The 15,000-nt window shown below is 34.0% G+C and overlaps 1 protein-coding gene across 1 annotated transcript in view; it reads left to right on the top strand.

The window, feature by feature from the left end:
• The window catches only part of LOC136848140 (PDF receptor-like), a 428,361-nt gene that overhangs the window by 265,198 nt on the left and 148,163 nt on the right, over positions 1–15,000 (top strand). Inside the window, exon 3 of the mRNA XM_067120412.1 lies at positions 1,764–1,871. Coding sequence (XP_066976513.1) covers positions 1,764–1,871 — 108 coding nt within the window. The remainder of the gene's footprint in view (positions 1–1,763; positions 1,872–15,000) is intronic.

Raw genomic sequence — 15,000 nt, 5'->3', positions numbered from 1 at the left:
AATGCGCCAAACTCGACTAATGGCCGCAAAGGCACGCGAACGCCCCGCTCGACGTCGGGCAAGCTGATATTGTGCTTGTTCTCTCAAGCACGTGACTTCCCGCTTTCATGGCTTGTCGGACCCAAGGTAGAGAGAGGTCAGACCTTGGGACGTCGATGACCACCAGCCGACGCGAGGGGGAGGACTGTGAGAGAGAGGAAGGAGTACCGGGAGGTGTCGCTCTTAAAGGGAAAAGGCCTGGACGGATTTTAAGTTTTGCCTATTGGTTGATATTTCTGAATACTGACGTTTAAAATGGAAATGTGAATATTTAAATGCTGTCCGATGGCATAGTCGGTTATGTTATGTTTAATCGCTGGTAATTTATGACTCTTTAACGTAATCCTGACTTATTTCCTGAACAGTAAAGGCTTTAACTATTAGGTATGCATACGCACACACACAAACACAGAAACACACACACACACACAAACACATAAACACACACACACACACACACATACATATATATATATATATATATATAGATATATATATATATATATATATATATATATATATATATATATATATATATATATATATATATATATATATATATATATATATATATATATATATATATATATATATATATATATATCTTTTCCCAAGCATCTAAGTGCCTCTATTATGTGAGAGAATCACATAAATTCCAGCCACATAGCTTTCATTTTCATAGTTACTATTTACTTAACACAATGTTATGAATAAAATGGGAATAATTTAATTTGAAAATGTTTTTTAACCTCACAGTTAATATAGAAAAAAATATACTTAATTCGTGTCTCATATTGATAAATATTTGATAATGAATTACGCATAATTAACCTATTGAGTTTTACCTATATTTCTTTCTAGTGTTTTGTAGAGCTTAAACAGGACTTGGATACTTTTAAGAAATACTGTCTTTATAACTGAGCTTCAGGAATATATTTCATTTACTAAAACCTGCCTTTTACCTGGGAATTACGGCAAAGCCATGTATTATCCCATCTACTGATAAATAAAGTATATTTACGTAATGAACTTGGTGTCCAGTGGCCTTAGATTTTGTACTTCCATGTTTTCAGTTTTAGAATTTTTTTAATTTGAATTTTTTCGTAATGATTGACGTTGTAAGGAAATGCCTTGTACTATATCTTGTTTTTCAAAATAACGTGACCAAAAATTTCTGCATTTAAATTGTTTTATACAGTTTATAAATTTAGGTAGTCAAACTATATACAAAACAGTTTTAATTAGTCAAATAATAAAGCAAAGAATATCAAATTAATTGCTTTTGATAACGTAAGGAACACATGAATCTAAATATTAAAATGGAATACAAATCATAAGAATTTAACTAGTAAAATAATATACGAAACATGGACCTAACTGGTCAAGCAACTTATCGAAAATTATAAGTTACCGGTCAATTTTTTTGATATTTAGGAAAGACCCTCTAGTAAACACGGTTAATTAAAAATAATGGCTGTGTCAGCAGAGTTTAAATTAATTTATAATAAAACTTTTCTAGTCCTTTTTTTTCTGTTGGATACAGGTCACGTAATTCTTTCCCAAAATTCTTTTCTACAAAATGAATACAGGATAAATATTGCGTGACCGAACAAGCAATTATTAGGAAAATAAAGTAGGCTAATTATAAAAACGAGTTATGCAGATAACTGCCGAAGTCAACATCCAAAATATTGTACTGATTTTTTTTCTCTCTCTTCTTGCAGAACGCTGGTGTAACGCAACTTGGGATTTGGTGCTCTGTTGGCCACCGACGCCGGCGGGCGAAAGTGCTAAACTGCCTTGCCCCAACGTTAAGGGGGTCGATCCATCCAGTAAGTATCATAGAAAAGACTCTATCTCTTTTTGAAACTTAATTCAATTAATCATGACTGAGTAAAAGGTAAAGAATCAGGTGAGTTGTTGAAACTAAATGCAGTTAACCATGAATTGGAGTGATAGATAGAGACATCAGAAAAGTTGTTGAAACTCAGTGCCATTGACCATGGAGACGTCAGATGTGTTGTTGACACCGAATCAATTAACCATGACCTCGAGGGAAAGGTATTGGCATCAAATGAAATGTTGAAACTGAATGCAATTAACTGTGACCTCGAGTGATAGGCAGAGGAATTAAATGAGCTGTTGAAACTGAATTCAATTAACCATGACCTCTAGTGACATGTAGAGACATCATATGAGTTGTTGAAACCGAATGCAGTAACCATGACTTCGAGTGAAAAGTAGAGACATCAGATGTGTCGTCGAAAGTGAATGCAATAGCCATGACCTCATGGCCTCGAGTGAAAAGTGTAGACATCAGATGAGTTCTTGCAACTGAAAGTAATAAACCTCCACTTTGAGTGAAAGGTTGAGTTGTCGAAACTGAATGCAGTAACCATAACCTCGAGTGAAAGATAGAGACATCGTATGAGTTTTTGAAACCGAATGCTATTTACCATGATTTCGAGTGAGAGGTGGGGACATCGAAATGCACTTAGCCATGGCCTCGAGTGGAAGGTAGAGACATCAAATGAGTTGTTGAGACTGAATGCAATTAACCATGACTTTGAGTGAAGTGTAGATGAGTGATTGGTAGTTACGTAGCGTCGTGGATGCATGGCTCATTGACGGTGGAAGAACTGTGAAATTAATAATTAGATACGTAAATGGTGGGTAGGAATAGAAGGTGAACGTTTTGAAAATACCAAAATAAGAGCTTATAGAATGCAAGTTCATGAAGTGACCTATGATATGAATGGGGATGGAATTTCAGTGTTAGACTGACAATTAATTCCTTTCCCCAGGAATTCGTTGCATTTATTCTATATTGATATTGAAGTACTACCACACCTTTCGGTACAATGCAATTGAGGTTATTAACATTATCTTTCTTGCTATCGCATTTCATGTGAATGTTTTTGTGTATTTTTTTTCACTGTTATTCTGATGTTTCATTGCGTACTATGCATATTGTTGACAGAAAACACAATACTATTAAGTTAATTTGTAATTACAGTGAATATTTTAACTATCGTAAACAAATTTCATCTGGGTATCTAAATTTTGCAAATGTCTAGTTTAAATTGTATTTTTAGAGTTAAAACTTCCTGTTCTCATTGGCATAGGTCTGCTGGGTAATTAAAAGTATACATACATATATATATATATATATATATATATATATATATATATATATATATATATATATATATATATATATATATATATATATATATATATATATATATATATATATATATATATATCTGTGTATGTATTTATACAGATTATAAATTTTTTTCTTAAATTAAACCTTTTCTTTTCACCAAATGGAAAACGGTTCGCGAGTAAATATAAGAAATTGATCAGCACAGCATTAACACTAAAACTGCCTAATTGTGGATGAACCCCTGTGCAGAGAAATTCCACGACATGAACCGCTTCATACACATACATAGAAGGCTCATCAGCAATGAGTCGAACCACCTATATATACTGCGCCATTCACATCCAGCTCACATCCACTCTCTTGCTTCCAGGGTGTTGAGTCCAGCATTCCAGTACCTGTTTTACACCATCTTTCCAGGCTTTCAAAGGCGTCCATTCTTCCCTCTTGATAACGCTTCCGAAGTGTATCTTCTTGTCACCAGCGTATCATCTTCCATTCTTTCCACGTGAGCAAACCATCTCGAAAAATTCTAATCCATCTGCAATTCTCAGTCTTTCAAATGATTCTTATACCACAAATACTGTGCAAGTTGTTAACTTCTACTGCCAAAGCCTTTTATTTTTTCATCGCATTCAACATCCACACTTCACGTGTGCCTATAAGCATTTCCTGCAACCCAAAGACTGGTACCTTAGAGTGTTAACTATCAGATCTTTTGGGATGAGGGTACTAGACTCATGCCGTTTTCCACGTGCCGAGCTGCAACACACCACAAGTAACTAACTGCTGGGTGCCACATTCATTGCTTGCGTCAATAGAACAACAGCCCTTTCTAATTTGTTTTAATCAGGAAGGTGGATCTAATAGTTTTCCTTCACTGGGTCAGTCTCGTGACCCTTGGTGGTGAGCCAAGATAGAAACAACATACATATAAAGTACTCTAGACTCTATCTAAGTCTGTAGGGGTGAGGTTGCTAGCCCTGCGCCCTCTTTTCTTGATGCAGCTGACGCTTTCATCCATTATAACTCATTGAACTAGTGGGCATTAGGCCGGGAAGGAAACGCCGACCTAGAAACACACCTTGAGAACTGCTCTACTCAGCCATAGTGCGATATATATATATATATATATATATATATATATATATATATATATATATATATATATATATATATATATATATCTGATGGCTCATATATACAAATAGATGGCGCGGGTTCAACCGCAGCCGACTGATCAGAGAGGCAGACATATCCGTGTAGACATCCCGGGATTATATATGTAATCAACGGATAGCTTTGCTTAAAAAGCAAAATGGGTGTTACAGACTAAATACACACACAAAACAAAGCCACTACAACACCTTCTAAAAACATAGCAAACATCTCACATCCAATACCCGCGCAACATATGCTGGGAAGAAAGGGCGTTGGGTCGGGTATGATATGAAACATACGCTATGATCATAGGGCAGCCGATCGAGAATACAGGTCTACAAAGCCAAATCAAAAGTCCTTCAAAGAAGGCATCTACCCCATACAGTTAAAGAAGAAATATATATATATATATATATATATATATATATATATATATATATATATAATATATATATCACAGGAAAATGACAGTTGAATCCCACAGGAAAATGACAGGCAGAAGTTCAGTACCAAGCGCTTTCGCGTTTATTAACGCATCGTCGGGGCATGAATGAGACACGGATATAAAGAAGGTTACAAAGTAAACAGAAAGAACAAGGATACCAGATGGTCAATTGTCAAAGAGTAATAAACAGAAAGTTAATCCAGGATAATCCGGGATCGGGCTGTCACAAACTGAACCTAAGACCACACAACAAGAAATACTGAAGTTTAGGCTTACAAAAACATGTATAACCTTGAATACCAGATGGTTAATTGCCAGGGGGTAAAAAACAAAAGGTTAATCCACGGCAAATCCGGGATCACGCGGTCACAAACTAATCCAAATATATACTTAACCATAAGGCAAACGGAATCTTACCCATTCACATTGCAGAAACATGTATAAAAACGAATATTAATTTTGCATATATTTATCAACAACTTTTTTAATTATGAAGGCATCAAGTTTAAATAAACCAAGACTTAAATTTAGAATACTTTCATTATTTGACTTAATAAAACAAGATTCGGTGATATTCCTTTTAACTGTATCATTGCACGGGTCTAAAGGTCTTGCTTTACTCCAGTTAATAGGATGATCTAAATCTCTCATATGTAATGAATATATATATATATATATATATATATATATATATATATATATATATATATATATATATATATATATATATATATATATATATATATATATATATATATATATATATATATATATATATATATATATATATATATATATATATATATATATACATGTATATATGTGTGTATGTATACATTATGTGTGTATAGATGGATAGATAGATATAGTGTGTGTTGTGTATAGATATGTATAGTATGTATGTATGTATATATGTATGTGTTTTGTGTATGATTATTTAGGTATATATGTATAACAGCAGAGATGTCAGAATTAAGGTCAGGCACTTGCCCCTGTTAGTGCAGCCGGCAAGAAGAGAAAAAAAAAAATAGAATATCAATAATTATGAGGAACTGAATAACTCAAATCCCTGAATCATTCGTCAGAACTTACGCCGGACCATCAGTATTTAACATTCATGAATCTGAATAATATAAGCCGAGATGAAACGGTTATTTGCCTCTGAATAATTATTAGAATGTTAAAGAGTGTAATTTGGTAATAAATTCATAGATTCCTGTGTGGGTTAATATTTTTTTTCCAATTCAGGAGGAATTATTATCACCCTTCAGTCATATTAAATTGATGACGACCTGGGAAATCATGAATTCATTTGAAGGGATATTTCCGGAAGTGATGGCGTTATTGGATATGAAACCATTTTTTTTTATTTTGTTTTAGGTAATTTGTTAATAATATTTCACCATATACCATTTTCCCCTTTAGATGGGCAGAACCCTCAAGGGATGAAGGTGCTAGTCCCGTGTACCTTTTGTTGCCTTTAGTAAACTGGTACTCATTTCACTGCTGGGTCGACTGGTAGGCAGCAGATTGGACTCAAACTACCGACCTTTCGAACTCCATGCCAGTGCTCGACTACTGAGACTATATAAATATATATATATATATATATATATATATATATATATATATATATATATATATATATATATATATATATATATACACACACATATATATATGTGTATATATATATATATATATATATATATATATATATATATATATATATATATATATATATATATATATATAATTTATATGGAGAGGAGTAAAGGAACCTCAGTTGAGAAAACAAAACTTACGACAAGAGGGCCGTCAGGAATACAATTTAAATGAGGGTTGGTCGGTCAGTTGTTTGTCTGAAATATCTCTTACATAAGTTTGAAAGTAAATGAAAAGGATAGTAAAATGGGGGGTATGTAGCGCAATGTATGACTTTTGCCTCAATTAATTGTGAATCATTGTGGAGAACAGCGAGTAAGGTAACAAAATAAAAATGACGGGAGTCCTACTTTGAGTGAGGAGTATTTCAGAGCATACAGGAAGTGCCTAGTTTTGTGTGAAAGTAGGTCTTGGACCCGGTGTTCGAAGTTTCTTTAGTTTTCTGACAACTATAGAGATGGAATAAGTTGGTTTTCTGACAATTATAGAGATGGAATGAGTCGGATGATATGTGTCTGGAAATAAGATTTATTTATTTTTGTAGATATAACAATAATAATTAATTAAAGCAAATATACTAGAGAAACTTTGTAAGTGATTGCGCATGTGGGATGCTGAATGTGAATGGCCAGTGTGAAGATATAAGGGCAAATTATACAATGAGCGCCAAGATATTATAGGTTTCATAGTTGAATTTAACAGATAATAATTTACAGACGGGAGGATAAGCAATAAAATACAAGGAAAAAGTTAAAAGATGGAAGTTTACTGTAGATGTGAAAAAGAGAGTTTTTTGTGCTGAATACCGCATTAAATCCAAGATTTAAATAAGTTAGTAGAAAAACAAGAAGAAGCAAACTCAGTGCAACTTCATCTCTGAACCAGATAAGAAATGGGCCGAAATGCCTGAAGATGGTTCAGACATGCAGGACGAATGGGAGATGTTGGGAGAAAGAGAAAGGAGAAATTTATAAAGTTGCTTTTGATTGGCGAACTGGCAGAATCCTCAGATGGAAAGTACAATAGGCATACAAATGAGTGCAATAAAGTGGACACTGGAAGTTGTATTACTGATTATAGATGGGATTTCTGGTTACGGTATGAATGCGCGTGTGTCTATGGAAGTACAAGGTGTGTTAAAAAAATATCTGACCTTTATTCATAAAAAAATACTCGTATTCAGATACAGCAACCTTACACTAATCTCCTTCAAAGTAGTCACTGTCGGAAGTAGCGCTGGAACGCCTCTTTTGAGATGGCGCACAGCTGGTCCGTTGCATTCTGCATGATGTCTTCTCTGGACTGAAATCTGATCCCTTACGGATTTGCACGCCTTATTTGACTCGTATTTACACAGGGAGATCATGTCCGATTCTGTAAACAGAAAAATCGTGTGCCTGTGGCATCTCCATCGCAAATGCCTGAATGTGGCACGTGTGAATATACAAATATTTATAATTTTACCCGTTTATTTATTTATTTATTAATTTAACTTCTTTAAAATGATTGCGTCTTTTTGTATTTCTGTCAAATTCCACAATTTCTTTCAAATGAACTTATTCTTCGGAAGCTTGAATTTCAAGTCAGTGGCCCCTGTAGGCTTGTTCCATAGGATTAGGGTTTATCTGCGGAATAATAATGTTAATGATAATAGTAAATATATATATATATATATATATATATATATATATATATATATATATATATATATATGTATATATATATATATATATATATATATATATATATATAAATATATATATATATATATATATATATATATATATATATATATATATATATATATATATAATAATAGTAGAGGGAGAGAAATAGATATAATTTTAAACACCCTTTAAATGACACTACAGTAAAACAGACAAACATATCCTTTATTTAAAGGAGTGTCATACCTTAGCGCATCATTACTTTCAGTTAGGTGTTAATAATTTCAACCGATAACTCTGCAGACATCAGTGGCACTTTACTCGTAAGCACCTCCGTTAATTACAGTGGGGCGAGACGACTGAAACAATCCGTCCCGTTAATTATCTGTGGTGTGGTAACAGCTGCATCCTGTCCGGAACTAATTATAAACTGAATGAGTATCCTGTACTTGCTTGGCCGTCCAACCCCATGCCCGTGGGCGAAAAGTGGCCCGCTAGAGGAAAAATAAGTAAAAGTATATTTCTCTTTTTTATATATATACATACTTACACACAGGTGGCCCTCATAACTTTTTGTTTTTTCAAGAGTGGCCCACAAACTAAACAACTTGGACGGCCCGGTACTAGATGAAACTTAACAACTCCTTTAACTACCGTGCAAGAAACATAAGTAAAACATACCTTCTAGCCATCTAAGCAGATTTTCTTATTAGGTGTATGCAATGGACGTGAAGTGACAGTTTTATTCGATATGGGAACGTAATATCTCTGTTACTTGGTTAGTTTCATTTTCCTAAATTTTTTCTTGCTTTGTTACACTACTAATCTTTTCAGTTTCTGCTATAAAGGTTCGGTTAAGAAGTCAAGAGGGCATTGTGGCTATAAAAATTACATACGTATCTGGTAAAAAGTGACCAGTAGATTCTATATATGACCTTTGTGCCCGAATTGCTAATGCCCTGGACCCTCACTCAAAAGACTGGGGTTCGGTCCCGTGGTGAGACAGAAATTTATATCTGTGAAACACGTTCCCATGTGCTCATTTCCACTAATATATATATATATATATATATATATATATATATATATATATATATATATATATATATATATATATATATATATTTATATATATATATATATATATATATATATATATATATATATATATTATATTATATATATATTATATTATATTATATTATATTATATTATATTATATTATATTATATTATATTATATTAAATCTGTGGACGAACTATGTGCTGGCCTGTCAGAAGTACATCCGGCAGGTGCAGTTGTGTCGACGTTGGAAGTTTACACAGTTAGATAATGCGGGTATCTGGCGCATGCATTTGGCTTTCTGATCATGACCTAAGTGCATGGAGACTGTGATCCTTCGAACATTGAACCGGTGTCGTCACGCTTCCGGGGAGGAGTGATTAAGTGAGTGAGTATGTGTGTTGCACTCTGTAATGGCATATTATGGGAAGAACAGACGATAGCGAGGGGACTTCGTTCTGTGGCTGGGTATGGTTTGCTTGTTGTGCAGTGTTAAGGCCCGCCACTTGGAAGATCTGCTATTTGCGGCCACAGAAGTGAGTAAGATAACTCATGAACACATATCTTTTCCCGACATTATGTGGAAGTGGAAATACCCAGTTGTGTTGCAGTGAAATTCCTCTGTGTCTCCATTATGCATTTTCCCGTTCTGGTCTCCATTGTGCATTTTTCCGTTTTGAATATTGATTTCTTTTAATACCTTTTCAGGTTTTAATATATGATACGTTTCTTTTAACAGGAATTCTGGGTTCGTCCTGTGAGGACGAATGTTTTGGAAGTGGTGTTTATTTTAACATTCTCTATGACTTTTATTGTGGTCTAGAATAATTATGACCTGTTTATTTAATCTGATGACCAGGGTGTTAGGTACTAGTATTGGTTGGTCTAGAATCATTAATTGGATGGATTGTGTATCAGAATTTCCTTGAGTTATGATTTCCATTTATATGGGATGAGTTATATATATATATATATATATATATATATATATATATATATATATATATATATATATATATATATATATACAGTATATATACAGATATATTAAGCCAGAGAATATTATTAAGTCACAATACCTAGGAATAATTTTACATCGAATGGATTATATTTGAGATCTCCAGCTGCCTCGTGATTAAACGATAATTGTGGCTTAATATTCTTGAACATCGAAAAGTCACGCGTGTAGCCTATAAGTACAGTCGTACATTATATATATATATATATATATATATATATATATATATATATATATATATATATATATATATATATAAAAATTTATGTATGTATGTATATGTGTGTGTGCGTGTGTATGTTCCAGCATAACTCTGAAATGCATTGCGTAATTTCAACCAAATATGGTATACATATGACATACTATCTCGAAAAGAATATCGTAGGGGTAAGACATCACTAGCACCAAAGGGCACCAAACGGGTTGGGGTGGGAAGGTCTTCCCTGAAACGGAACTGCTTCTGCCTGTAGACTTGGTAACTAAATAAACGCTACGATTTTATCATGTCACATTTCCATATACATATGACTTATTATCTGGAAAAGAATACTGGGGGGGGATAAGACATCACTGGGACTAAAGGGGGTGGGGGTGCGAAGGGGTTGACGTGTAAAAATAACCAAAAACGACAGATATTAGTGTCTAATCCATAGTTTTCGAGGTTGCTGAGATGAATAGTTACACTCCTGATGCCCTTCAAGTCCAAGTTCACCCCAGATGGGAATGAGGGGTGAAGTCTAAAATGTCAAAAATGCTGGACACTGTAATTGAAGCAACTATCTTCACAGGAAAGGGAGAGAGTGTGAGAGAGAATGAGAGAGAGAGAGTAGAGAGGGTATTAGGGAGGAGAAAGAGAGAGAGAGAGGGGGGGGAGGAAGTGAGAGAGAGAGAGAGAGAGAATAGAGGGGTATTAGGGAGGAGAAAGAGAGAGTTTATAAGTTGTCATTCAGAGTTTTCCTGAGCAGTGCCGGGTTGTTCAGCTAGTGTGGTTATATATATATATATATATATATATATATATATATATATATATATATATATATATATATATATATATATATATAGAGAGAGAGAGAGAGAGAGAGAGAGAGAGAGAGAGAGATATATATATATATATATATATATATATATATAGAGAGAGAGAGAGAGAGAGAGAGAGAGAGAGAGAGAGAGAGAGAGAGAGACACAGAGAGAGAAAATAGCCTGCCTTTATCTGCCTGTTTTGTGAATGGCGTTTTCTGTTGCTGTTTTGATCAGTGTAAGCCAGTTGAAATGTTAGAAGTAAATGCTGCCACTTCGGTTTATATTTACGTGTACCTTAAGTCTTTCAGCCGTAAATTAAACATTTTTGTAAAACTGGTCACCGGAAATAAACAAAATACCGAAAAGGGGACTTATGGTTTACAGGAACATTTAGAGATTTATTATTAGTTAGTTTTCTATGTGCTGTTAAAAATAACTATACTGATCCCTTTCTTACTTTGGATTTGATTATTCCTTTTTAGTTTTCTGTTAAAGAAAACTGTTGTGCCGGCTTTGACTCTGTCCGTCCGGACTTTTATCGGTCCGCCCTGAGATCTTAAAAAGCACTGAGGCTAGAGGGCTGCAAATTGGTATGTTGATCATCCACCCTCCAATCATCAAGCATACCAAATTGCAGCCCTCTAGCCTCAGTAGTTTTTACTTTATTTAAGGTTAAGTTTAGCCATAATCGTGTTTCTGGCAACGATTTAGGACAGGCCACCACCAGGCCGTGGTTAAAGTTTCATGGGCTGTGGCTCATACAGCATTATACCGAGACCACCGAAAGATAGATCTGTTTTCGGTGGCCTTGAATATACGGTGTAGCGGCTGTACAGAAAACTCGATTGCGCCGAAGATTTTTACTGTGTATTTTTATAAGTTCATAATACTAAAGAACTAATGACACTTATTATTCGCTTTTCTCGGGTACTGATTTCCACCTTCCCCATCAGTGCCTTCATGAGAATCGAAATTCCTTTTCCGCTCTATGATTTTATTCTAATTGAATTTTGCCCTCCATTTCACATATTCGAGAAAATTTAATTTATTCTCATTTATCAGCTTTCCTCTCCATTAATGCGCGATAATTTCTCCCTTTGAATCCGCCGCCCCCTGCATTAGTACCGAAGTCACCCGTTAAATCATCCTCCCAGTAATACTGTTTTTCTTTTCGCGATATATCATTACTCGCCTCATTTCCAATGCATGATTTCCGTATAGCAATAATTGGAAAACTCTCATTCTCAAACCCGTGAGATTTCCTCACTTTCCATTTTACTTCAGTCACTTCTCATTTAGTGGTATGGTATCTTCACGTATTTACCTTTGATTACAGTACACCTTCCCTTAGTTCGTTATCACTGTGTCGACCAGTTATTGATCTGTCGCTTCTTTTCCATAGAATATATTGCTTCACATTTCTTACTCCGTAAACTTTATTTAAATATCCTTCGAGTATTGTCCTCTCGATTGCATGCTGTTATATTCTGTGATAAAGCTAAAAACGTCCTGTTCATAATTTTTTAAGTGAGCTTTACCGAGGAAATTATCAAACAATTTAAGTATATTTTGTTACAATGTTTTCACCGTTTTCCTCAGTTTTCCTCGCCTAGTTTCCACCTGTCTCCTTCTCTACCCTCCCTTCCCCTTTCAAATTCCGTCTCAGGTCGTTACCCCACTGGCTGAATAGAAATTCTACCCATAAAGCTATAAGGATTGCACATAAACCAATCAGCCTGCCTCGTCACGCATTCACTGAGAAATCTAATAGGCATCCAGTGAGTTTCTAAGGCAGTTTCCTTTTCTTCTATGGTCAAGGCGAGACATTTTCTCACTCCTTTTTCTCACTCCTTTCCACGTTCCTGTAGCCTATTTTTACATTGTCAGGCGGGTTCGTGATCTTGTGGATTAGGACCAACATTTCACTCTTAACTTTCTTTTTCCGCAAATTTGTCTTCAGCGTTGTCTCCGTAAAGAAATTTTCCTACCCTTCCTGATAACATTTCTTCTCAAGTACACAAGGTATTTCTGTATTTTTTTATTTGCCTTGGAATTTATTCATCCATTCATTATTATATGTCTTAAAATCGTATGTTCGTCAAACTAAGCCATAGAAATTCAGCTCGGCCCTGTTCCGACCTTATCTTTCAAAATAATGCGATTTGAAACGGACGACGAAATAATAATAATAAAAAAAAAAACGAATGATCGACTAGGTAGAAGGAATCAGTGGACGATAACTTTTTCGCAGACAAAGCAGAGCCACTTTTGGCAATTCGACTCTCGAGAGCCCGATAAAGTTTTTGGACGACGTAATAAAATCTCGCCAAATCTCGCGCATTTCCCGGAAACTTTGACGCTCTGTGAAGGGGTGGACAAGGAGGAGTAACCGAGTTGTTACCCAGATGAGAGTATAAAGAGGAGAGAAGAGAAGAAGAAGGCTCCTGGAGGGAAACATTATAGGGCTCTAATATTCCTTCTTCCCCTTAAAAAGTGTAATCGACCTGTTTACCCGGTGATTCGGATGATTTAGACCTCTATTTTCTGCGCCGGAACACTTCTTGGCTATTTTTATACGCAAGCCTTGTCATAGCGTTCAAACGGTAGTAGAGCTTTATATATATATATATATATATATATATTATATATATATATATATATATATATATTATATATTATATATATATATATATATATATATATATATATATATATATATATATATATATATGTATATATATATATTATATATATATATATATATATATATATATATATATATATATATATATATATATATATATATATATATATACACATATATATATATATATATATATATATATAGAGAGAGAGAGAGAGAGAGAGAGAGAGAGAGAGAGAGACAGAGAGACAGACAGACAGACAGACAGACAGAGACGTGTGTGTGTGCTTGTGTGAGCACAAAAACAACTGCCATGTAATGAAGCCTTAAATTCCCAATATCCTATGACATTTCGATACGATTTCTACTTAAATCCTCTGGAAATCCTATTAGAATCATTATAGCAAATAAGATAAAAACATTCCCCCTTTTGTCTCTAGGCTTTGATCCTTCGTTGTGCCGAGCGCTTAATGTATCTGTTCCCCCGGAACGGGATCCAGACCCATCGAGGAAAGGAATGAATCCCTTAAGTCACCTCCATTTTGTTATTTCAGTGAATTTTACTCTAAATCGAGAATTGAAGGGATCATTGGTGAGTTTTATTTCCGTAGGTGTAGAGAATGTAACGGTGCATTTATGTATATTTCATATATATATATATATATATATATATATATATATATATATATATATTTATATATTTATATATATATATATATATATATATATATATATATATATATATATATATATATTTATATATATTTATATATATATATATTATGTATGTATGGATATATATATATATATATATATATATATATATATATATATATATATATATATATATATATATATATATATATATATATATGCTCACCTGCATGTGAGGTTATTGTATATAATGTTCTTTAATGAATATTTTATACAGGGATGATTATATGTATTCATGTATTGGTTACGTCCAAATACGATGATGTTCATTTTGCTAACGCTTGAACGACCGAACAATTATGAAATCTTTATTCAAAAACACACACAAGCCTAAGCGCCATTTACAGTGGCTTAAATGTGCCGCACTGTGTATTAAGTGTTTGGCGTTAAGCTCCT

Source organism: Macrobrachium rosenbergii, chromosome 18, assembly GCF_040412425.1.
Source record: "Macrobrachium rosenbergii isolate ZJJX-2024 chromosome 18, ASM4041242v1, whole genome shotgun sequence".
Taxonomy (NCBI): Eukaryota; Metazoa; Arthropoda; class Malacostraca; order Decapoda; family Palaemonidae; genus Macrobrachium; species Macrobrachium rosenbergii.
This window is presented reverse-complemented; position numbering and strand designations above follow the sequence as displayed.